Here is a 26623-nt window from a genome sequence, read left to right on the forward strand (position 1 = left end):
AACTAAATGGATAGGTAAACTTCCATGAGCTTCATTAATTGCTATTTGATTAAGGGAAAAAAGTTTGGGAACAAATAAAAAGGGTTATTCTCAGAAAAGGGAATTCTCTTGGCATAGTCTCGTAATATTCACACTCATTAGACTTGAATGCAAAGCTAAAAGCAGTCAATGAAGATGCAAGACCATAATGTTAAGATTCCATTTTGGTTTGTTATTTTTAAATGGGATACCCTGCCCCGTTGATAGTGGACTAGCAAAAATAATTTTGTACCCTGTAGTACCCTTTACGTACTGGAAGATTACTACAAGGTCACCCTGAAGCCTTCTCTTCTCCAGACTGAACAACACCAACTGTCTCTACCTTTCCTCACAGGAGAGATTTTCCATCCCTCTGATCATGTTCATGGCCCTCCTCTGCACCCTCTCTAGCAGTTCCATGTCTTTCCTATGCTAAGAGCTCCAGAGATGGATGCAGGTAGTTTTATAAAGTTATTAAGTTTTTCCTTATAATTCCATCACCCAAGCACTGCAATAATTTTTCTAGATTGTATCTTTCGTATTTGCTTCAAGGCTAATCTCTAATGCTGTCTATTGATTTTGAAAATCAGAAATAAATCTAACAATCTTTCAGCGATATAATTATGTTCCATCACCCCAGTCTGCAGCACACCTTATACTGCAAATTCCTGTTTCGGAAAACTTGAGGGCAATGGCGCAGTTGAATGTAGATATCTAGCGAAAGAGCACATGAAGCTTTCGTTAAGCTTATCACACCAATCAAACTTTTTCCTCTGAAAGCGTTTGTTGAGTATAATTTTATGTAACAATAGTCATGCACTATCTTGTCAGTCCCATATATCTGTAGTTTTTCTTCCCTCAAGTGGCTTAGATCCATTCTTGTCCTCCATCCCTATTTTACGAGTAGCTAAATCAAACACAATATCCTCGGTTTTTTTTGTTTGGTTGGGTTTTTGTTTGTTTGTTTGGGTTTTTGTGTGTTTGTTTTTGTTTGGGTTTTGATTTTTTTCCCCTTCCTAGTGTCTCCTAAACATGCTTTCTTCAGAAGGCATTCTTCTGCTAGGTCCACATGAGTGAGCAGTAATTAAAACACATGGACATCACCGTGGAGAGCACAGAAAGTCTGTGTGCGACAAGCAATTTTTCAACTTTAGCTGGACTTGTGCCTTTTTATTTTTCTTTTCCTTCTTTTCTTCCTTCACTGCTGTAGCCTAGATATTTGTTTCATTAAGTTTGTTGTACGGACACAACAGTTCCACGTTTGCTGCCGGGCGTCTACGCGGCTTCCTGAACGCACGAGGCTGAAGGATGCCCTCCCGGGCCGTGTTTCCGAAGGGATCTGCGACCCGAGCCGGGGATGTCGCGGCCGCAGCCATCCGCCGGCCTGGCGAAAAGCGGGCAACACCGGGGTGGCCGAGGAGACCACCCGGGCTCCGCCCCGTGTCGTACCCGGGCTGTGCCGGGCCGAGGCGCCCCCGGCCCCCTCCCCGGGGCCCCGGCGGCGGGCGGGGGGCAGCGCCGGCGCTGGGGGCGGGCTCCGCGGCCGCGGCGCCGGGGGCGGTGTCCCCGCTCCGCCCCGCCCGCCGCCCCGCCCGCTCCCGGCCGTAGGCGCGGGCAGCCGCGAAGCCACCGCCGGGCGGAGCGGTGCGGAGCGGGGTCGGGCGGCGGCTGGAGCGGGGCAGTGAGGGGCCGGCGGAGGAGCGGAGCGGGGCGGAGCGGCCGCCCGGCGGATCGGAGCGGAGCGGAGCGGAGCGGCCGCGGGAGGAGCGGGGCGCGGGCGGAGCGGAGCGCGGCGACTGCCGCTGCCTGGATGCCAGAAGCGCCTCTGGAGCTAGCGGCCGGCAGCACCCGGGAGGGCCCGGGAGAGGAGGAGGAGGAGGCGGCGGCGGCGGCGGCGGAGGAGGACTCCGGGCGCGGAGGGGAGGAAGCAGGCAGCGCTTGCCATGGCCTCCAACTTTAACGATATAGTCAAGCAGGGCTACGTAAAAATCCGCAGCAGGAAGCTGGGGGTGAGTTCTTTCTCCCTTCGCCGGCCCTGCCCGGGGTGGGGACGAGGCGCTGGGTGTCGCCTCGTCGGCCTGGGGGGGCGGTGGTGCCCCGGGCCGGGGCCGCCAGCGCGGGGCGCGGCGACCTGCTGCTGGTGCTGCTGCTGCCGCTGCTGCTCCTGCCGCTGCTGCTGGGGCTACCTCTGCTGCTGCAACCGCTGGTGCTGCTGCCGGGGCTTGCACTTGGCTCCCAGCTCCGGAGGAGTCGGTGGGGATGCGCTGCCATTGCGCCTCGGAGAGAGCCGGCTGCTCCCTCTCCGGAAAGGCGCCGCTCCTCCCTTCTATCTGAGCTATCGCCCGCCAGGGTCACTGTCCGCGGAAAGCTGCGCCCCGTGTCCCCCTCCTCCTCGAGTTCCCCAGCCCAGGCTGGCACTCCACTTTGGCCGTCCCTGCGCTCCCCTGTCCCTCGCCTTGCTGCCTCCGGCAAGGGCTTGGATGGGGGGAGGAAGGCGCAGGCAAGAGCTGCAAACTTTGTGTACAGATTCTCCCTCTCTATATCCCTCCCATTTCAGAGAGTTATGTTTTCAATCAGGGTAGGGTCAGAAAACACTCTGCTGGCGCCGGAGTAACAGAGGAAAGCGGGCGTGGAGGTGTGATGGTGCTCTGCCCTGTGGCACGGGCCACTGGGGAATGGGAGCCTGCAGAGCACCGGGGATGGGCAGAGAGGCAATGGGGTGACAGCCCCATGAACCTAAAGGCAGATGCGGAGGCTGACAGTGATAAAAACTAGGGGCAGTCTCTTAGGTGAGGGTGGCTGTTCGCAGTGCCCACCGGGATGCTCAGCGACACCGTGTGTGCTGTCAGATTGGCCGTGGGCACTTTCCCTCGAGGGATGCAGCAAATCTTGAAAAGGCAGTGAAGTTTGAGCAGAGTGCGTGCAGAGGTCAGGATTTTCTAAACTTCAGTCGGTCCCGGCAGTCATCGCTTTGGGCTCTCTCCTACCCTTTGTGAGAGGACAGGAATGCTTGCTTGCACAGCTACTGATGTTGCCAATAATCCCGAAAGGTACAAGTCCCTGAGGCTGGGAGGAGGTTTGATGTTCTTTATGTTCACTCTTTTAGTTTTTTTTCAGGTGTGCAGAAAAGCGCAGGGTCTCTGCCAGCTCTCCCTTCCAGGGAGATGGTCCCTGCTTCCCCTGAAACCTAACAGCAGGGACCGTGTGAAATCTGCCCTCCTCCAAGTCGTGCTCTGTGAGCTTATCGCAGTGCTAATATTTATCTCCTCCTCCCCCTTGCTCCCTTCCCCCCCCAGATGCTATGAATTGCTTGCAGACACAGTGTTCAGGATGGTGGGACACTAATCATAAACTGACCTTTGGAGTACTTTGGTGACTTGACAGGGCTGTTAATTCCAAAAGAGCACAGAAAAGTTTGATCCAAACCCTTAATAGCTTCAACTACAAATGTTTGAGAGATGGTGTAAATCCAAAGAGAATGGTTGCTCTTATTAATGATTTTGCAACCCCAAAGTCGTTCTGTGCATCAGTCAAGAATTAATCTTATCTGAAGAAGCAATTTCTAAGCCTTCATTTGTTTCTGGCAGTCCTCTGCTTAACCTTTGCTCATCAGTTTTTCCCCTGCTCAGCAGTGTTATTGGATGTGCCCAGCACAAAGCAGAGAGACGATGGTATCCTGTCACCTTGATGTTAGTAGCTGGAAGAAGAGTTTATCTATTTGGTGTGCAAATCTGGATTTGAAGCCATCTCAAGTGTCTTTTAAGTGTGAAATTATATATATGCAAATACTTTTATATACCTATGTCTGTGGCGTATGTGCAACAAATGTAGAGCTCATGTCACAGTAATCTTCGATGATACTTGCTGACCTGTGTAAAAAAAAAATTGTGAAGAGAGGGATATTTCATTGCAAAATATCTTATGTAGTGTGAATATTTTGTTTTGAAGATGTTAGTCTGATTTTTTTTTTTTTTAAGGGGGATACATAAAACTTTTTTTTTGCATGGATATTTTCCATGGTCGTAATGAGTATCGTAGCTCTGCCCTAAGCAGAAGGGAAATAGTTCGTACAGTGTCTGTGGAGGATTTTCTCCTACTGGTGTGTGAGGGTGACAGTTCAGACTATACAGCCTCAGGCAGGTGGTAGTATAAGCTTAACTATGACATATGGAAATGCACATCTGAATAAATCTATTCAACACAATTTAAAAGGGATTGTATTTTACAGAAAATAACATCAAAATTCAAACGAGTGTGATGGTTGAAAGGTATGAATATGTTTGTATATATCCGTAGCTAATTGGATTCTTGTGACTGAATATCTAAATGAATGCAATTTTTATTCACCAAGTGAGTGAAACATTAAAGGTTGGTCTTTTTTTCCTTTATGCCTGTCTCCAAGTCCAAATCTTAATGACTTACACTGGAGCCGTCATAATGTAGGTGAACCAATAAGTTTTTAGGGATATAGATGTCTGCTAGCAAATGAATGTTTTTAACCTCAAAAAACCCCAAAAATACTGTATAAAGAGGGAAGAGAGCTATGGGTTCTGGAAACTAAGGCTAAGGTAATTTTTAAATATGGCAATGGAATTTTATCTCTTGCTAGCTATGTTTCATTCTTACACACTGGAAGTTACTGGGGTAGGTTTTTTTGGTCATATTAGCCTACATTCTTTGAATATTTCAAAGTCTCCTGAAAAGCAGATTGATTAAAACTTGGAGAGCTGAGGTGTCTAATGCTAATTTTAGTGCTAGACTTGGGCAATAAAACTAATTCTAACCTTTAGGCTGGTAGCCAATTCATTACAGAAATTCTTCCAATTCAGCTTTTATTCTGTTTTGTTTTGTGACTGAGGGAGCCCTGGCTAGGAATCAAATGGAAGATACTTCAACATTTTATTTTCATTTTATTAAAAAAACCCACCACAACAAGCTTTCATTTGGGGAGAACTTTCTGGTAGAATTTACTTTTTCAAGAATTTAATTTACAAAAACCCAAGTAGTAAATCTTTATCTAATTGCAAAATAGAAATATTTGAATTTTTTTAACACAGTATAATGTTTCCTTCTGATGTTTTATACCTATACCTTGCTTTAAGTCCTTGTTGGCCCATCTGCCTACTCCCCACATACCTTCAAATTCTGTTCATAGTATTCATGAAGTCAGGACTTGAGCTGTTTCCCATCAGTAATTGATTTTATTCAGAAAAGTGGTTTGAAGACAAAAATTATGCCTAAATCTTGATGGAAATGCATGGCAAGAAGAACTGGGAGAATTTGTCCTTATTTTTTTATTTAGTGATACTGGATCATTAACTTTTATTTTCCCTGCTTTTCACTGTAATTCTTAAGTGCTTGTTTACAGAAATTCATTAATAAGTAAATTGAATGTTATATTCTTCTGACACTCCAGTATTTTCAAGTAGACCTCATTGTTCTGATACCTTTATGATGTAAAAGTTGGGGGTTTTTTGTAAGGTTGGATAGTCAGCTGAGGAGCTTTACCAGCCTCTCTGTTGTTGAATTCTGACTCTGGGAATATCATGGTTTCTGCCATGGAGATAACAGGCCATAAAGTGGTATCCAGCCAGTCTGACCACTTAGCCTGTCTCCATACTTTTCTTAGGAATGATGTGACATGAAACTTTTCTCTGGTGCCTTAAAATGTCAAATATATGTTAAAGGCTATGTAGTAGGCAAGCTCATCTGTATGTCACATCTTTATCAAGGTATCACAGTGTCTTTGAAACTTAGAAACTGCAGTCATTGAGGATGACTGTAATTAAAACATCTTTTTTAAAACTGTTTCCCTGCAGCCTAAATATGCCTTTCTTTTCAGTGCCCTGGCATTCCTGCATTGTTTGATATTTTGCTTTTCTCTTATACTACATAAAGGAAATACTCATTTTTGCAGCCATTACATTTGACCTGTGTGACCCTCCTTTGAAATAAATTTGATTGTAATGTGGTGTGCTGTTCAGATCAGAATAGGTCATTTGTGTAGTGTGGAGCAGGACTGTGCTGCCTTTGTTCTTTTGGAATCTTTCATACTTGTGTCACATTAAAATTCATATGACACAATTTTGTACTGCACTGGCTGTGCTTATAGGCTGAAACTTTCTTGTAGCAGATTGGAATCCCTTTGTTGCCTCCTAATAAACTAAGCTGTGAGGATTTCATCCCTTGCTGAAGTTCTGTTTCTTAGGAAAAAAATCAATTTGGTGTCACATTAGGAAGTCTAATTAAAAATGAACATTGCGTCACTTTGATAGTCTTGTTTTGACCCATATCAATCTTTGAAGTCATAATCCTATTGTTTGTTTGTTTTTGTCTTTTTTTTTTGTCACGCCTCAGCTGTGGAATGAAGGAATCCTATCTCTTGGAAATTTTCACTCTGTTTGTTAATAATTACTAATTTTTCCATGTTTCCACATACTAAGTGGAATTATTTTCTGGGTGCTTCAGTTTATCCTCTAATGCAACTATCTGAAGAGAAAATTGTACCTGCCAGTCAGTCTTGATTGAGTAATAAATAGTAGGTTGCTCTTAGTCACCAAATTAGGAGTTTTACCGTATAACCTCCCCCTATTTTTAACCATACTTCTAGATCATTACAGGTACCTTTTCTGTAAATGAACACAGTATTTTTCCTTCTCCAGTTAACCCCGTCTTCAATCAATCAGGACTAACAATGCTGTGAATATGAACTACTGATTGCAGTGTGGTTCCTCTTGAAATAATTGCAACACGTATCTTAAAAAGTCCTAACATTCAGTTGATTTTGTGTGTATGTTTTGGGTGAAGAAAGCAAAGGGACCTGCAAAATTTCTTGGGTTTGAGATTACATTGATTGATTGCACTGGCTCTGCAAGTGGGTCATGATGAATACAGAGGGCAAAGTAGAGGTTTGTCTATTTCTTGGAGTTGCCACAGCTTACACTAAGAAACAAACAAACACATGAAAAAGTACAGGCAAGTGGTGCACCTGGAATGGATATCCTTTCCATAGATTATTTTATATTATTATCTGTGGGAAAGGTGCTCAGCCTGATTGTAAGCACCGGGATTGCCTTTTATATAGCTGCATTCTGACCGGTGATACAAACTGTGAGTTATGTCTTGAAGTATGAAAATAATTCAAATTAAACTATAAAAGCTTAATTCCTATTTATAATAAATTCATTTTAATTTTTATAAAGCTCCAGATGGACAGGATTTAGATTGCAGATTCCTTCCTCGTAAAGGCATTTCCTTTTCACGATAGTTCAAGGCAACCTGAGATACGGAATTAAAAGGATTTCACCATAATCCATTAAAGAAGCTAGTCACATTCTCTACTTAATACTGAAAGTATCATTTAAAATACCAATAATTACTGCTTTCAGTCTTCTTGCTACAGTTATCTGAATGGATTTGAAGAATTAAAAGGAAAATACATGGATTTCCAATTTGGTTATTATGGAAAGAACAATCATCCTGAGCTTCTGACCAGTTTATATTGATTAAGCATATTGTACACGATATTGAAAGAAATATCTTGCAGCCATGGTAAACAAGGAAAAAAACATTCCACAACTTTTTATGCTAATGTTTGTATTAAAGCAACTTACGACTCAGGCTTGTGGTAAGCATTTTGAAGTCGCTGTGCTTCCCAATTATTTTCTTGATGTGCTTTCCCACCTCTTAATTCCAAAGAGATGTGATAGCCAAAGGTCTAGTAATTTTGTAATGGATGGCACTTACTTAGAGTCAAATAGTTCTCTTTTGTAGATAGCATATCACATCCATGTTATCAATGGATTATAGATGCTTCTGTTTTTAATCTTGTGTGTGATACCATTGGCCTCAGTGAGATTACACTTTAGCTACATGAAGATTATGCAAAGAGGTGTTTGTAAAGACCCTCTCTCCTTCACTTGCATATTGTGAGATGGTAAAAATTTATTGATAATTTATTGTATCTTCTGTAAGGCCTTCTGTTTTTTCATTTAGGAGTGTGTCATTTTTGTCCTATAATGGACACTAAAACCTGATGAAAAGACCTGAACACAGCGAAAAGACCCTGAAGTCAATTTAAAGAACCCATTAACTTTGGTGGCTTTGGTTCAATGTCCATGTGGGAACATTAGCCACATGCATAGAACATGATTTTCCTTGTTGCAAAATGCCTTTCAAATCCTACTCAAAGGAATTGTCCTTTCTGAAATTGGAAATTATGGAAGGAACATGCTCTATGAGTCCTTGAAATATTACAAGGAATTATTCATGTAATTCCAGTAGTGCGTTTTCTTCCTAGTTTTTTAGAAATAATCTCTCTTTGAATCATTCATTCAGATTTTTGCAAGCAGTGCAAAATGCTTTATAGCTGTTGCCTGGCAACAGTGTATTCAGGCAACAGCATATGTGAGTCAGTTGTTATATGTTTATATATGTGGCTGTGTATAGAGCATATATTCTGGATAGATACTAATGAGACATTTGAAAAAAGCATGCTATGAAATAGTATGAATAGTTTAAAAATAATAAAATTAAAATAAAGGTTTTGGGGTCTACATTGCCCTGGAAAGTTTGTCTTTCATTTTAGGTTATGTGAAAGATCAGCCAGCTGAACAGCTTTGCACAATTGTCATGATGTAGTTAATATACTTCCATTCAGTCTGAGCAAACAGTGTAAAATTCTCTTTGTTGAAGGCAGGCGATATTTTATATGTATGGATGCTAAATTATATCCCTCTCTTATATCCCTCACTGTTCTTTAAATTAATTATGTGTTATTGAACCAAAATGTGGGTGGTTTACTGTGTGCTGTAGCCTTTCATAGATGTTATATTTGAAATAATAATTGTAAATGTTACACTGTGATTTTTGTTTTTAATCTTTGCAACTTGCAGTGGAACTCTAAGATTCAAAATGATCGTGGTATATTATTGTAATGGACCATAGTTTGGTTGATTTTTTTTTTCCCCCCCCGAAAAAATACAGACTTCAACTCTAAACACTATGAAATTTATTGAAGAAAATCAATGCAGGAAAACAAGGAAACCTTTTTATACTGTGGAGAAAGTTTTTAGGTAGCAGGACAAAATTGCAAACTCATAAAAAAGATTTTAGTGAGAGTAAAATGTATGCAGTAACTATCTTGACACTTGCGCACATAAATGCTTACTTACAAATAATGTTGTTTTTAGTAGAAAACATGTTCACACATCATGTCTGAGGAAAAAAATCTGTGTGATTGATAAATACAGCTCATGCGCCACTTTATCGGAAAACTTTTTACAAGTCAAGAGAGTTCCAAACAGTGAGATTTGCAGCTGACATCAGAATTGAATCTGCTGTCTCCAGCAGTACTCTTACTGACTAGGATAGGGTAGGGTAGCTTTCTTGGAAAGAATTTTGAAGATGAATGTTAATTTTGAAATCTACTTAGAAATCTGGGGGGGGGGGGGGGGGCAGGGGGAGAATCTGTAACCAGGTAATGAAATATGTTTCTTTTCAAAAGTGATCTCCGCTGCAAAATAAGTCTTCCAGATTCTGATGCTTTTTAACAATTGCAACATGTGAAACACAGCATTTCTGTCATACTGAGAGGTTACAGGCCCATGCAAATGGAGCCTCATGGGGATTACTGTTCGCTTAAGATGCACATAAATTAGGAAGATAATTAAGGGAAGTGTGTAAATCTTCTAAAAGATTGATCTTCTTTCTCTCTGTTGTTCAGTTGCCAAAATGTCTCTCATCATCTCTGGCGTATCTGAGCTGAACTTTGGAAAGGTTGTATTCATTAACATGTCAGTGAGGAATTAGAAGCACCCAGCATTGACTAGACCTGGAAAAAAAAGTCACACTGTGTCTGCTGGAGGAAGGGCTCTTTGGCATATTTCCCCTACCTGTTCATTGCAAGAAGAATTAATAGCAAAGTTTAATATTATCGAAAGGCTGTCACTGCTGTAGAACCAAATTACTACCATCTTTGGGAAAGAAGCCCTTGATACTTCCAATACTCTTTCTTTGCTTGTCCCTGGATTTTTTTCTTTTATTTGAGACAGTCTTTCCCCGAGGTGCCCTGTCCACCGAGTGAATTGTACATTCTCCTTCCTCACGCAAACACTTTTTTCCTGCAAAGAGAAAAGGGTGCATGAAGTCTTACAAAATAAGAATACAAAAGAGTTTTCTGAATGAGTGGTCATAATTACTGGTTTTGTACAGTGCCTAAAAAGAAGAGGAAGCTTCATTTTAACTGAAGTTGATATGTTCAATTATTAATTGCTAGATTAGTATGATAATAATAAGGTGTATGATGTGTATAATATATATAAAATATTATGACAGCAAACGTCCTAACAGCAAAGGGTGGAGGTTAATTTTTCATAGCTGTAGCAAGGTTATTAAAATAAAAAATATTTTACTGAGTTTTATTTTCTGTAGTTCTGGAATGAGTTCTAGAGCTTTTTGCACTTGAAATAACATCTTTCAAGAAGACAAAAATCTTTGTACTGACATATTGGACTCAGTAAAAGTTTAGTCTTTTGCAGAGATGTAATTTGTAATCTTGAGCACTTTGATTCATTCCAGCCTTATTCTCAATGATACTAAGCCCACTGTACACTACATTAATTAAATCTAAAGCTGTGTTAAGGCCCCTTATACCAGCATAGTGAATGCTTTTAGTGTAAGTGGGAAACAGGCTTTCTGAGCTTTTCTGTTTGTAAAATTAGTATAATATCTTTTCACCTGTGATTGCTTTATTTTATCTGTCTCAGCTCTAAACTCATGTTCAGTTCTCCTTTAAAATGTATAGGTTGGCTAATGCTGACAGTGGTCAAAATATTATTAGGTGCTACAACTCTATAGAAAACACTGGAATAATTGATATTTTGTTTTTAGTTACTTGAATTTCATAACTGTGGAATGGCTGAGGTTGAAAGAGAACTCTGGATGTCGCCTGATCCAACCTCTGTCTCAGGCAGGGTCACTGTCTATTTTAATGTTGTATGAAGACTTTCAGTTGAAAAGAAACTTTTGGTTATGTTTCATTGAATTCTTCTATGGCATTTTAATTTTTTTTTTCATTGTCAGGATTTGTTCTGTAATTTATTTTAGATTTTCGTATATAAAGAAGGAAAATATTGTGCATTTTTCACTCAGATCTTACTGGTAGAAATGATTGTTCATCAGTTTTCAGTTTTCTTCTTAGAAACAAGTGTCAGGAATAAGAATGCAAGAAGTCTGAAGCCAATAACTTTGATAAGCCTTATGTCTCTTTGGCACTGAGACAGAATTATAGCACAAAATCTAAAATGTTGGAGAATTTCACTTTTGAAAGTAGATATTGAAATGTTTAAGGTAGAATTGTTCACATCTTACTTGGCAGAACAATCCTGAAAGCTGAATAGGGTGCCTGAGACAATTTCATAACTGCTTGGGTTGCTGGTCTGCAGTTGTGGGTGTAAATTCCTCAGACATGCAGAAAATCTGTGTTTGTCAAATATATGGCGCACAAAGTAACAACCTTATTTTAAAGCAGGGGGAAGGGTTAAAGATGTTACTGCAACATCTTTTTTCTTTCCCAGTGCAGTGTATCTCTGGTCAGATTTTGAGAAGACATCAGTTTTCACATCTCCAAATTGTATGAAAGGCATGTTCTTCCCCAAAAAAGTTGGAAACCACTTGCTCTGTAGGCTTATGTGAAGCATTCTGCTAAGCAGTGCTAATACTTAGCCTTAAGTTCTGTTTTCCCCATAGTATCTTGGAGCCCAGCATGGGGAGCATGTATTTGCATGGTCCTGTAGAGGAAGGTCTGTGGGACTTTGTGTAGGTTGTAGGGTGAATCAGTTGAGTCTCCTTGCAGAACCTAGAAATAACAAAATGCAGTGTTTCTTGAGGAACTCTACCAACACAGTATGTGCTAAAAAAGAGCACTGTAGAAGCATTTATTGAGAGGAAATATATAAGTTTATAAAGAGAAAAATCAGATTATGGTTTGCCCATAATAGTAATACTAGTGTGAACACTTCCAGAAGATTTGTAGCAATCAGAATTGTCAGAGTATTGATTAGCCTATAACAACAACAGCAACAACAAGAAGAATAATTTTGAAATCACTGAATGATTGGTAACTTCTTCAGTGTGTCATAACTCAAAGAAAAAGGTTGAAAATGTACTGGGTAGCCTTTGCTAATAATATTGGTTGCACCTTTTTCGTTATCAACACACTTAGGTGGGTGGTATTGTAATTAGTGAAGTCAAGTTTCCTCATCACATTACATTTTTCAAATTACTGAATAACCTGGATGTCTGGGAGTTTTTTCATAATGAAAATTCTAATGTAGAACCATCCAAAAGAAAAATAAGAGAAAGGAAACTACTTTTGGCTTTAAGTGTGAGCATGTAGATGAATTAGATCATCTGTTTCAGGTGTAGGTAACAGTTACCTTGATTAGATCTCAGTGCTCAGTGTAGGCACATCTTTAATTTCTTTTGATGAGTTGTAAGATCAAACATTTTTTACAAGGAAAGCTGTGCAACAGACAAAAAGTTTCTCAGCACTAAATCTGCATTTGCACATAAATTTTAGCTAGTGAGAATTAGTGAAAATTAGATTTGCAAAAAGCAGAGTGAAAAATTCTGAGATCTATCTTCCCCAATGGAGCAGAATCTCTGACAGCTGTTGTTCTCAATAATGATGTGTGATGTAGTAAACAGATAAATAATAAAAATGTAGCAGAAGGATTAAGGAGCAAAAGAAAGGAAGCAGTCTGCTGTAGTCTGATATTGTTGCAGAAAAACAAGAATGGAATTATTTTTATGGTCACAGAGGTCTTAATAAAGAAGAACACTGCAGTATTTTTAAAGGTAAAGTAGATACATTAATTCAAATGCTCTATTTCTAGAATATGAGCTATTACACATTATAGGACTTGTCCAAGACCCAGGGGCCAAATGGAATATTGCAGAGTCATGGCCATTTCAGAAGGTTCAGGTTATTTTGAAGAATTAAGTCTGAATGCCTGTAGTGTATCATTAGAGAGTGTCTTTTCAGACACTTCCTAATCATTTGGGATGAAGGTAATGCTTACAAATTGTGGAAGGGAGCTGTAACTAATGGTAACAGCTTAGCAGCTGGCAGAGAACATTGGCTGAACTATCGGAATTAGGAATCTGAGGTATATGGAAAATGGAAACCTTACAGTGAGACGTAAGGAGGAATCTGTGAAGCAGCCGTGGAATAGATTTACATGAGATTTATGGATAATAAGAGAAAAATTTATGCTGGTGGACCTCATAGTTTATTTATTTCAGGATAAATGTTGCTCTAGCAGCTTTTATACAATAATATACCTGCAGTGTTTAGATGTATTGCTTTGGGATTTTTTGAACTGAAGGAGAAACTAGGAAAGTAAATGCTACTCGTAAATATTTTTGACATTATTTTGACATGATTATAACATAATGCAGTGTATGTCCCAAGAGAACCCAGAGGTTAAATACGTTTCAAAATGGTTTTGGAGGTGTATTTTCCATAATTCTTGATGTCAGAAAATAATTTTTGCCTGGATTTTTTTTCTCTCTTCTCTGAAATGGAAAATCTTCTGCTGTGTTTCTGTATAATGTCATTTTATGGCTTACAGTCATCTCGCTTAAAAAAAAGATTATTCAGGGTGAATATTCTATGCTGCAATCTAAACAAAATGGAATTTAAAACTAGTGAGGTGGTGCCTCTTGTTCACTTTTTCAGAATCTTTTCTTTCTTCTACCCCTGACTTATCTGATACGTTTCCTAGACTAGCATAACAAGCTGATCTTCTGATAGCAAAACTAACAGTTTTTCTTCCTGTAATTTGGAAGTTACTAGAAAGAATATATATGCATACTCATTTAAACAAACAATACTTACTTGTACTGATTAAAAGGGACTGAACTAATGGTCCAAATGTCTGCCTGTGGGTAGAAAAGCAGAAAAGCTTATGAAGGAATACAGTCTCCTTCTGTGCATGCCAGGCTTTTAACTTCAGGAAAATATAAAAAGTTGTAAATTGTAAATTACATTGATTTTGTTGACCTGAGCTAACCTGCAGTGGTGGCACAGCGGCACTGTTGCCGGTGCTCAGGGCTGAGCTGAATGCACAATAGATGAAATGAGTTAAACGGGAGATCTGAAATGGGGAATGCTGCTAGCCACCCTTTGAAGTCAACTTTAGAGAGCTATAAAACAAAGCATAGCTGACTGCATAGCCATTAAGATGATTGTGACTGAAATAGTGAAAATGGAAGCTCAACTAGAAATGCATAATTACCAAGAGTTTCTTGATTTTTGTCACTAGTGTTTGTTCATTAAGTTAGGCTTGCAGTGAGTTTATAAACAAATAGAGAGGAAAGACCTCAAATCTGCCCTTGGTTGTGGAAGTGTCTCTCAAAGTGTGTTTGCAGGTATCACGTGCCAGCCACAGGGCTCACCATAGCAGTGTTTTGACCAAGTTTCATTTGGTCAGTCCTTTATTACAGCAATTTCATAAAATTCTGTCAATCCCAGAAAATGCTATTAAAACCTAAACCAGGCAGAGCAGTTCCTCATCTTCAAAATTCTTTTTCTAGATAGGCAGGTAGTTTTAGGACTGCATCCCATGTAAATGGGATTTGTTCAGATTTCACGCCTCAGCTTTTCTTCAGAATCATTAGGGTTAAAGAACTTAATTTCTGAACCCCAAAATTGAAAGGCTTGTGTAGTATTTTGTCCTCAGGACCAGATGCCTTAGGCGTAGGCCTTTAATCCCTGTGCCCTAGTTACAGCAATTAAGGTTCATGAAATATAAATTTTGCTACATATGCATCTTAGTTTCTTCTTTTTTCTTCAGTTTCAAACTCAGTCTGAAATATTAATTATCATATTAAATGGAATCTGTTATGTGAATTGCTGTTAATATTGCATTCTGGTTGTCCTATCAGATGCAGTGAATGACATTTTATAGCATTTAGACTTAAATGTATGTTCTCTTGCTGAAGGAAATCTTGACTTTATTAACACATTTTTGTGGAGGTCTGCATATTTATCTGCATTTAAGTAAAAAAGTTGCTGAAGGTATGCAGCACTTTAGAAAGCCACAGCTTATAATTGTTCATGACTTCTAGTGCTGCAGTGCAGATTAATCATTGTTGAACTGTGCTGGGGAGAAGAGAAATGCCTAACAGCATTGTGGTCCCTGCCTGATAGAGCTTACGCTCCAACATCTGAGATGTAAAAACCCATCCTTGAAAGTCTCATGGTATTTTTTTTTTTTTTTTTCTCTGAAAGATTTCTCTCACCCTAAATCTATCATCCATTTCTGCCAGTCTGTCTATGCAAATGGATTTCTGAAGCTTGATTATAACAGTTCTTTATTCTCATGAAGAAACGGTCGCTCACGTGAATGAAGTCCCCATCAGGACAGGTTTTTTTGGGATCAGAGAATGAACTGATAAAGAATGAAGGTACAAAGATGGAAAAAAATTTCATTTGGATAGTTCAATAAAAGAAGTGCTGTCTGCATAGCAACAGGTATAGCCATGCTACATTATATTTCACTTACAGAGATCGTAGACCCTTGGGTGTAGATATGAAAGCTCTCAAATGAAAAATTCACAGCCTTCTAGGGGGTTTGTTTTTATTTTTGAAGGCAGAGGCGTATGTCACTGTAAAACAACTATATGTACTTTAATGTGGCCAGAAAAGAGGCACTTAGCTGTTCCACTGCAAAAAGAATGAGTTAATAAAGCCAGCACACAATCTGTCTCTGCCGTAGCTCTTGGCACACAATACTCTAATTGGTGGAAGCTATTGAGGCCTTAATTGCTGATTTTGCAGTACTGCCATGTTTACTGATAAGGTTTAATGCAAGCTAAAATTTGTTAACTAGAGAGAAACAGTCACACTTGCATGAAGAGTGTGAGGACAAACAGCAGACTTTCCTGAAGCACCAAATGATGATGAGGTATTTCAGCACGTGGCATCCTTAAATTTCTCCTTTGAGACTATTGAAAGGCCTTTCTGTGAGCAAAGGAGCAAGAAAAACTTTGTGTCATGCAGCTAGTGCTGAAATAAGCCTATAGTTGAAGTGATGGTGTTCACCTCCCTGATTTACATGATACTGCTCTTTGCTGAATGGATGGAGGACCATTGTATTTAAACATTAAGACCTTTATTTATTGAACTGAGATATCCTTGCATTTTATTTTTAACATTATTATTACACTGTAATACAATAGCCTTTTGAGCTACTAACCTGCTGTTTCATTTCTGAACTATTAAGTTAAAAATCATTGTTACTTGCATTTGAGTTTATGTAGTAGTAATGAAAATATCAAGTAATGATGTTATATGGCTGTTTATGTCCAAAAAGCTAAAAGGGAAAATAAATGGAAATGTGTTTTGTACTTAATGTAACACTCTGGAAGTGCCATTATTTTGTGTCTTAGCATGCTTTTCATACACTGCATGCATAGCTTAGAACAGAAAAAAATGTAAGATGCTAGTTGAGTGAAAAACAGATGCTACTGTGAGCTCCAAATGAGTTTTTTTCTTCATGTTTGAAAAAATGTGACAGTATTCAAAAAGATTTTGTGCTTGCATATGATCAAGATCTATTTAATTTTGTGACTGGACATACTGTATTTAGAGTATATTCTCCAAGCATCTCACACAGTTCATAAAATATTCATCTGCATGTGTATAAAAGAGCAGATAGTTGAAATACCTTAACACAGAGCTTTAATCCAATATTTGTTAATGTTCAGAAGATGAGAAATGTCATGTTCATCAAGTGTACTGAGAAAACAAATAGTAATTAGCATTATATATATATATATATATATTTACAGCTTAAGTTATGGAAATTATGTCAAATACACAATAATTATCACTGTAAACTTTCTCTACTCCTTAGACCAATTTTGTTTCAAAACATACTCGGTTAAGTAAGTTGTAACTCCATGTGGATCTATGACAGTATAAAATATTAAAACTTGTATTACATAGTATTTTAGGTACATAACAGGACAGTTTTACAGACAAGTGGTTGGTTTTGAGTTTCCTCAGGGCTCTGCACTTCTGTAGCAGACCTTGTTGTTCAGTAGTTTTAGCCTTGAAAGGCTGATAGACAAAACAAACCTATCATCAGTGAGGCCATGGTTAAAACTTAGCCATGTAGATGTGAGAGGCACTCCCAGGTCCAAATCAACAAGGTTTGTATCTTTCTGCCTTCAAAAATCCTGGGGGTTTGCAAGTCTGGCTCACAAGAACGACCTTCTTGCCAGGCTGTTCGGCAGACTTGTGTGGATATCCATGGAATGGGTGGCACTTTGTTCTTTAAGCAATCTGATTCAGAATCTACTATTGTCTACTGATGTTCTGTTACCCACAGATGCAGCAAAATGTATCAAAATCCTGTGAACTTTACTAAAATTTGTTCAGCAATGTAATTCCAAGAAGAGTTGTGGAAAATGCAGAATAATTTGCAGTACCACAGGTGCATGGTCTCTTTAACACCAAAGCTGTATGATTCCTTGTGGGGTTAAAACAACAACAGCAATACAAGCAAACAACAACAACAACAACAAAACACCAAAGGAAAAGGAAAAAAGATGTCACTTTCCTTCCCGTTGCCAAGAAACAGTTACCAAACTGTATCTATCTACTTCCTTAATGCAGGAAAGCATCTTCTGTCAAATAGCAGTGGCCGCGAATCATGAGCTTTCCTCTGCCTTTTCCTTTCACTTCAATGAAGTGTGAAACAAAAAATATGAGATAGTAAGTTTTTAATAAGATAAAGCGGGAAATAAACTAAAACATTCTTGAACTTGGTAATGTTTTAGAAATCGTAACTTTCATTTAATCTAGATGTGAGTGTTCACAATATTATATTATAGTTATAGCTTTAATTTTCTAACAGTAATTTTGAAATCACATTTCCTGCATGAACTTTATGAAGTAAATCACACTTGTTAGCACACTTGTGCTAAGTGCTGTATAGTGCTTTACTCTTGATGGTCTTGTAAGTTTTTGCTTTATCTCCTGTTCCATTTCTTTTCTTGGATACCTTCTTCCCCTTATAAATTGTTAAGCAGAGTTAAAATATGGAGGACAAGGTTTTAGAAGAATAAAATGTGATTTGATTTTATCTTTTTATAGTATATACATGATGGTATTTTTTCTGCCTGCTGCTATGCTGACAGAGATGGTAATTTCGATATTCTGTGTAAATAGCAAATCAAAGTTATGAAACATAAAGTTTGTGGTTTAATGCACATTAAAATTGTGTGTTAATGCACATTATTATTTGCTTTATATTCTACAATAATAATTCCACAAATTGGTCTGTTATTAGGCTTTAGCTGTCCTGAACTTTTACTTGCTTTACCAGAAGTAAACAGATTTCAAATAGAAAATACTGCCTTTGTCAGTAATTATATGATATATGATATATATTTGCCAAATCTGAAATCAGTGGTGAAATAGTTTGTTATTATTCCTTTCCTCTCTGTAATCAGTAGAGGGCTCTACCAAGCTAGTCAGGTTCTGGTCATGGTCCTTGCATTTGATTGAGGGCATTTGAGTAATTTGAGTAAGTAGTTAAGATGTTTGCAGCTCAAGGAGGTTGATAGCTTTTTTTTCTTTTTCCCTTATGCAAATTAGAAAGAAAGCTCATGGATAACACATACAAAGTAGATACTTCAGGTGTTAATTACACTTAAGTGTTGCAGTCCTGTGATTGACAAAGTCATATCCTGGGGCATCTCCTACTCATTCGCTTTGTATGTATATTTCAGCAAAATACTTTGGACTAAAGAGAAGTTCCTACTTTAAAACACAATGGACTAAATAGTTTAATTTGAATATACTACTACTACTACTACTAAAATATTTAGCAAGAATGAAACAATTGATATCTTTATGCCTCTATTCCAGTTCGATTCCGCAATTCCTTTAAAACATTTTCCTGGGAGTTCTTGTCCAGTATGTTCTTTTATCTGCTGTTGTCATTTGCATAAGACAAACAGAATGAATAATAACTTATATTCTTTTTTGTCATGTTTGGTTTTAGGGCAGACATCCAATCTGATTTAAGCAAATATAAGTTCTACTTCTCCACAAGAATTTCCCTCAGCTTTCTCTGGACAAAGACATACAGTCCAAGAAGAAAAATAAAAAATAAAATAAAATAAAAATTAAAAAAAAAAAAAAAAAAAAAAAGAGAGAGAGAGAGAAAGAAAAAAAGGCTGAAATGAAGAAACCGTTTGTTTCCATAGTTGCATTTTCCCCTTACTACTCTTTGATGCATCATAAATGTAGCAAGCTTGGCTATTAACGTGATTCACTCTCTCACAACGCGATGTCACTGCTCTGGAGAGAGATTTCAGATAGTGCTGGACCAGCAGAAAATAGACATGATGAAACAGAAGTAAGCTGTTGGAATGAGCAAATGAGGGAAACTTTAGAAACAGTCAATATAATGTATAAAAAACATTTTCTAAATGAGGAATAAAGGAATAGAAGTTGTGTAGCTAAAATTGCAGCTTATAGTTTCTAGCATTGTTACGCTTGTTATCATGGGACTTCTGGCCCACAATATTTGGTAGTCTTGTGGAGGAGGGATTTGGCTTCAAGAGAAAAGGTCCTACTTGTTTCCTACCATGGGCTGTTTTAACTGCACATTAATATAATTGCATGAATTAACACAGTAATATATAAGCTGCACACGTTGCAATACAATCATTAAAATTTAAATGTTTGGCTTGATCTGCCTTTTGAATTTACTTTTTTGCAACTGCAGTGGTTAATAATGTATTTTTGATGTAACTGGGGAAAAAAAAAAACCTGTAAAATTTCAGGCACTTGACTGGTCGCATTTGAAAACATAGCTAGATACATGATGTTAGGTATCATTTTCAAAAAAGATAAAGCAAGCCTGGGATCATCCAGTTCAGTGATGCTAATCATAAAAGGGAAAGATTAGGGAAGATAGGTTCATGTTTTAGTTCCAGGCTTCAGTTGGCCCTTTACTACCTACATTAAGGCAATTCAACAGTCCTCTATGATGAATAATAGAAAATAAGCAGCTACAATTTGTGTTTTATTCTCTCAGACTCCCTGAACCTTTTTCTTTTACGCACCTGCTGCCAGTGCTGCTGAGTCAGCAGCTTATTTCGATTCCAGTAATCAAAACTCTGAAAAATTTTCTTCCTGCTTTTGTTTGCCCCACAAAAGCAGCTTCTGTCAACATAATCTTTCATTTTATAGAATCACAGAATCATTAAGGTTGGGAAAGACCTACAAGATCATCAAGTCCACCCTTTTACTAAGCACCACAATGTGAACTAACCCATTGCAACTAGTGCCGTGTTCAGTTGGTTCTTTACCACTTCCAGGAATGGCAGCTCTACCACTTCCCTGCACAGCCCATTCCAGTGCTTGACAAAGCTTTCTGTGAAGAAATTCTAACTAATGTCCCACCTAAACGTTTCCTGGCACAGCTTGAGGCCATTCCCTCTTACCCTGTTCTTACTTACCTCTCTCTTCACCCTTTCTCCTGATGGAAATCTACCCATACGTCTGCAAGGGTTTAATTTCTCTCCAAGGTCACAGGACTTTGGATTTACCAAGCCTTACTGGCAGCTGGAAAAATTACATTTGGCAGCATGACTGTTTTCTTTGGAGCTCAATGAATGCCAGCACACTGCTCAAGCTTTGCTCTTAGCTAATATCTTCTCTACTGGAGGCCTTGAAAACTGCAGGCAATTAAGATAATGCTTCTCTTGGTTTCATCTCTGCAAATACTACCTCTTTGTCAGCGTTGTAAATTCCCTTTTTCTTATTAGAAGTAGTAGTTGAGGTGATACACAGATTGCAACCATTATTTCTTAGGACACGTTTTGTTCAGTAAATCAGTGTGGCTTTGTACTGTCTACCCAGAAGCAGGGAACTGTGCAGGTGTGCCTGGAGGGGCTTCTAGATACGTGTTGAGGAAGAGCTTCAAGGCGCTCTTCGCTTATCAGGTCTGCAAATTATGCCATAGCCATTGTCTATGTGTACCAGCAATTGCTTTCTTGGGTGGCATAAGCTGTACAACATCTTGTTGGTGTTTGTACGTCTTGTGCCTGTGGCCTTGTCTTTTTAACAAGTGGTCAGCATCATGAGCATAGCAGCTCTTGCAGTCTCAGTGGGATAGTTGGTCTCCAGAGCTTATCATTCCTTGAGGGACTTTCACATGCTGCTTCTTCAGCAGTGTTAGAGTTCAAATGTGTTTCTTCCTCTGTTTGGACAGTTTTTCCTAACTAGTTTCGCCATTCAAACTTTTAAGAGCCTTGATGGTGCCAGGAAGTCACATTGTTTGATTTGCTGCTGTGTGATTCCTGTCTCATCAAGGATGAGAGTAATGTTTTTCAGGCTCTATGTTCACATTTCCCACTCCCGTTTCTGCCTGTCATCTCGGTGATAATCGTCAGTATTAGATTAAATCTGAACAAGGAGCTTCCAGCAAGTGGAACTGATGCAAAACTTAAGTGCTGAGAAGACAACCCATGCAGAGTGAAAGAATGCCAAGGTCTTTATTTGTAAAATGCAGAAATGTGATAAGAGTAACAGTCTTATTTATGGAATTGAGAATCATGTCCTCTCATGTGGCTAGTCTGGCTGCTCAGCAAAATTCACTATTTTTTTTTTTTTTTTTTTTTTTTTTTTTAAATTGTGTGTTTATGCAATGATGCTACACTGATGGAAAAGCAAGCAGGAGGTTGATTGAACACATTATTAAAAGGCCAGCTTGTTTTGAGAAGGTTTGTAAGTGCAGACTTCCTCTAAACTTACACTATTTTTCACACCAGTTCAAACACAGTGTAAGTCTGTTTATCTTTGTAGTCCTCCCTCTTAAGATGCTAGTCAGATTTCATGATACCTAAATCAAGGGGATTAGCCGAATATTTCTCTTTACTGGTAACATTGTTGGAAATGTTGTTGCATAACTGGGCATGCATTTACACAAGTGAATACAAAAGTAATTTTATCCTTTTACCTTATAGTCTGTGGCCTTTCATACCTGAATGAAATGCTGATTTATTAAATGAATACTTCTTTCAATTGTTTTATGTCATTTCTAACAAAAGCAGAAATAATTGTAGTAATTAAAGGGCAATGACATTTGCAACTTCTTGTTGCAGTTGAGTTAAACAAAAATAGTAATTTCTTGTTGCAAAAATAAACAAAAGAGAAATTACCTGTGTGATTAATAGTTTCATTAGAAAGAATTGTTACCTGACACTTTTATCTGAATTCTAAAGTTACTTACTATAATAGCTATGCATCTAGATTGTGAAAGAGATGACAAAGGAGGAGGAATCGAGTAGAGGAATATATTTAATTTCACCAAAATTACTTTAGACAAATTGTCAGATGCCATTTAATTAATTTGAAAAATTCTCTGAGGTGTGTCTCTGCAACTCTGCCTGGAAGGCCATGCATAAGCCACATAGTGAGAACTTCACCTATCTAAAGCACTTCTGAATTGTCAGTCAGTGAAGAGCAAGGTATCATAAATGATCTGAAGTTATTATAATACGTACTATGGCAGAAGCTTCTTCCTCCATGCATGTTTCTCTAGTGTTTCTCAGGACTTCTATTGAGAAGTCACCTCTGGAATGACAGTATTGGTAGCTTAGAGTCAGATCCCAATATAAAAGGAAAATCTTGACTTCAGTCTGAGGGATTTTAAGCTGTTTTTATCTTACATAAGATAGGATTTTCCTTCCTTGTGTTATGTGATCTTTAATCTTCCCATCACAAATGGGAACATGTGTGATTATCTTCTCACAGAAACCTGAACCTAAGAATTTATGAAATAACACAGTGAGAAATTGAATTATGTGGGCTTAGGACTGACTGAAGTATGTTAATGTGTGCTGCACACTTGTAGGCCTGGATCCAATATTTTCCCTCATTTATTTGAGGAGTATTGAGACCTCAGGCATTTCCTGGCTTTTAGATAAACCAGCTTCACAGATTTATGACTGAAAGGCCTTTGAGCAATTTCTGTGCGGTATTGGCCTGCAACTCTCTTGTATTTTCAATGCTTTAAATTCTTAGAGGACAAGTGCTCCTAAAATCTTTGTCTCCTACATGCAATTGTTTTGCGGGTATTTTCCTTGAAGCTTTTGAAATGATGCAGTACAATCTTATGTCAGTCTCTGCTTTTACATGCTATTTCTGGTTCCATATACTATTTCACTGTCTTTTTCTTATAAATACATATATAAACTATAAATAAATTTTACATATATATATACATATATAAATTATAAATTCATCGGTCTAACACACTGAAATTAAAGGAGAGCTGAGCTGACTTCAGTGCGTATCCAAGCACATAGGTAGCAAAGCACTGAGAGGACAAAGCTGTCTTTCATATGATGTAATAATGAGGTTGACTCTCAATGTAGAATCCCAGGCCACTGTTAGTGGTCCTGCAGAAACCATACAGGAAAGGATAAGAGGTTGTTCTTCCTGTACAATGGATTTGGTGACCATGAGGCTGCGTGAAGAATTTGCACAGAATAACTAAAGGTCTTCCTGGTTTGAGAAAGCTTGGCCATCCCTTCTTTTCAAACCCTGATAGACATTTAAAGGTCTTACAGGAGTGGCATTCAAAGACTACTTGCACAAATGGTTATGCTGGAAAATGTTTTACGTATTGGTTATAAGTGTTGTGTGTAGCAAATGTGGCTCAGTGACAAGTCATGCAGTAAATAACCTCTTTGTGTGTCTATATGTTAGAAGCTCTGCCTTAGCACTGAGCAGGTTGTCCTGGAAGGAGAATGGCAATCAGATGGGGAAAGGCTCATTTTTGGGAAGCATTTTTGTCTGTGTTTTTTGGTACACCATCACTGTCATAAAGCTGTTGTGTGCCTCGTTTCACATTCCCATGTACCTGAGACTGCAGGGAGTGACGGCCATTCTCCTCATGGCATCAGGCTGTGAATTGGGCAGGGAGATCTGTGCTGAGGGTGCCAGTGGATGCTGGATGTAATGATGTGTTTATCTGCCAGACATAATTCCTAAGCATGTGCATGTCATGTTTCAAATAACTGGCAATCCCCTGCACTGCTTTCAACAGGGGTGACTGAGCCTAGACATACAAAATTATTGAGACTTCATGTTCTTTTGGTTAAATCTCACTTTTTCTTCCAGTTTTTGTAGAGGATCCAACCCAAATCCTATAAGATCTGTAGGATCTATAGGATATGTTTGCTCAGAATCTTTTAGAACTGCTTTTATGTAAAAAGCACAGTTGTATGAAGCAAGTCTTCAAGTGTTGCAACTCTTTTCCTTCCTTCACACCCATAATGAAATGCCCTGCCATTTCCTGAGATCTTTTAGAGCAGAGGAACCAATTTGTATAATATAAATTGGTTTCATTTTGTGATGTCTTGTTACTATTCGATAACAAGATTAAAATAATTTAGCACCTATTTTTAGCTTGGTTAGCATTCATAGGGCTGTTTTAATCAACCTGACTTCAGAAAGATTCCATTATGTTAAGCTTATCCCTGGCTGCAGATGAAATAATTCTGGATTAATGTCATCAAGGTGTGCTTTGAAGGTGGGAGAGTAGGCCTTACATTGATAGCAACTGTATTAATAGTGGAATATATAATTTTTCTTGCAAAAATGGGATAATTTTTTCTTTGGTTATGCATTCACATGAGACTGAATCTTTTTTTAGCATGCTTAAGATGCCCTGAGAAGAGTAAGAATGCTGACAGAAGAATGGGAATCAAACTATCATGTTCACACTAGAGATTCAATGTAATATACTAGTATTTCATATGAAATTAGTTGCCTCAATACTAATAACAGAGTGTTCTTTTAAAGGTGACTTTTTATAAGAGTGGTGTAGAATTTCTCTAGCAAGTCTGACTTCCTCACATTTCTTCTTCCTTTTATCCTGACTTCTCAGTGATGCTTTAATTGATTTCATACCTTCTTTATCAGAATTCTGTATCATTTTATCTCTGTTTTGCTCTATAATTACTCCAGAAGTTACGCTGAAGCCCATGTGCCTTGCTCACAATATTTAAAATCACCAGAGTTCACCTTTCCATTTTACTTTTCATTGGTAAAATGGAGATGATGTCAGCTAAAAAGACATAACATGCCTTTTGTCTTTAACAAAATTAGGGTCTATACTTACAGTATGAACCTTCTATCAAAAATCTTGAGTGCCTGGCTCACTTAAACCCTCTGCAGATCTTAAAGTAGAAGCGTAGATTTTAATGTCTAAATTTAAGCACATGAAGTTAAGTGAATAAATGTACTATAATAGGCCATACTCAATTCCTTTTAATGAACAGGTGCATATGCTAATCAGTAATATAATATGTTGGATTTTTTCAAATTGTGAAATGAAATTCTTTTATTCATGACTTCCAAAGAGTCTGGTCCACTAGTCACATTTGGGAATGGACATCTTCTACCAGTCTGTAGTGCTTTTGTAGCTACAAACTGTTTTCCATAACTTTTTGTACAGACAAAAAGAATGCAATTAAAATTTTATCCTCCTGGGGAGAAAAATCTTCTTAGGAGATTATGCCACTTATGTCATGGTTAGACAAAGTATTTCAGCCCTGTTTAATGGTTTATTCTAGTCATTATTAGAACAGCACAATTTAAGGTGTGCTAAATACTAAGTATTTATACATTTTCACATTCTAAATGTGTTTTTCCCTTTAGAAAATATAATCTAGGTTCATTACAAAGCTTAGGTCTTAAGTTATACTTTTCTGTAGTATGTAGAAATCTAGCTGTGCATACAGTGATAAAAGTGTAGGGTTATAGCATTATGACTCTAATTATTTAATTTCAGTGATCTAATACTTTCATGGTGTAATATTTTATATATAAGCCCAAAGCAGAATTCCGGTTTTAAACTCTTGGAGTGTAGTAATTGCTCATCATTTGCAATTTGTACTTGTTCTGGACAATAGATATGCTACCCAACAAAACCCAACTTTTCCATGTCATTTGCTTCATTGTTCAAGGGCAGCTGAGGGATAGTAGCAGAAATATGTTTGCAGAAGTCAAAGAGATTTACAAAAACAAAACTGATAGTAACAAAATATTTAATAACAGTATTGATGAAAGGTTTCAAATGCAAGTCTATGATAAGCTGAAAAGTTCACAGTTGAAATATACATATGTTATAGATTTTTCTCTTTAGTGTTTAGGAGCTAGAGTGAATAAGCTAAATGACACTGAATGTGTATGGAAAGGAAAAATGCTGTTTGCTTAAGGACAGAGAATGCTGCCCTTAATTTTGTTATAAAAAGTTACCCAAAAAATAAAATAAAAAATCTGATGTTGTGCTTGGAAACAGTCTGTGCTTCAGTTTCTGCTGAATTCTATACAGATAGATTATAAAATTGCTTTTGTGGCAAAGTTTTTGTTGTTCCATATCTCTTTTAAGATAGTGTAAAGATAGCAAGTTTTTGGTGAAGGGAAAAAAAAAATACACACACAAAAAAATTCTAGGATATAATAAGATTAAAAGGAAATTATTTTAACAGAAATATCTAATGTTGG

At 38.1% G+C, this 26623-nt stretch overlaps 1 protein-coding gene across 1 annotated transcript in view; it reads left to right on the plus strand.

Moving 5' to 3' along the window:
- Positions 1 to 1915: 1915 nt before the first annotated feature.
- Positions 1916 to 26623, plus strand: part of DOK6 (docking protein 6) — a 244851-nt gene continuing 220143 nt past the window's right edge. Inside the window, exon 1 of the mRNA XM_040068295.2 lies at positions 1916 to 2027. Coding sequence (XP_039924229.1) covers positions 1962 to 2027 — 66 coding nt within the window. The 5' untranslated portion in view covers positions 1916 to 1961. The remainder of the gene's footprint in view (positions 2028 to 26623) is intronic.

This window comes from Hirundo rustica, chromosome 1, assembly GCF_015227805.2.
Source record: "Hirundo rustica isolate bHirRus1 chromosome 1, bHirRus1.pri.v3, whole genome shotgun sequence".
Classification (NCBI taxonomy): domain Eukaryota; kingdom Metazoa; phylum Chordata; class Aves; order Passeriformes; family Hirundinidae; genus Hirundo; species Hirundo rustica.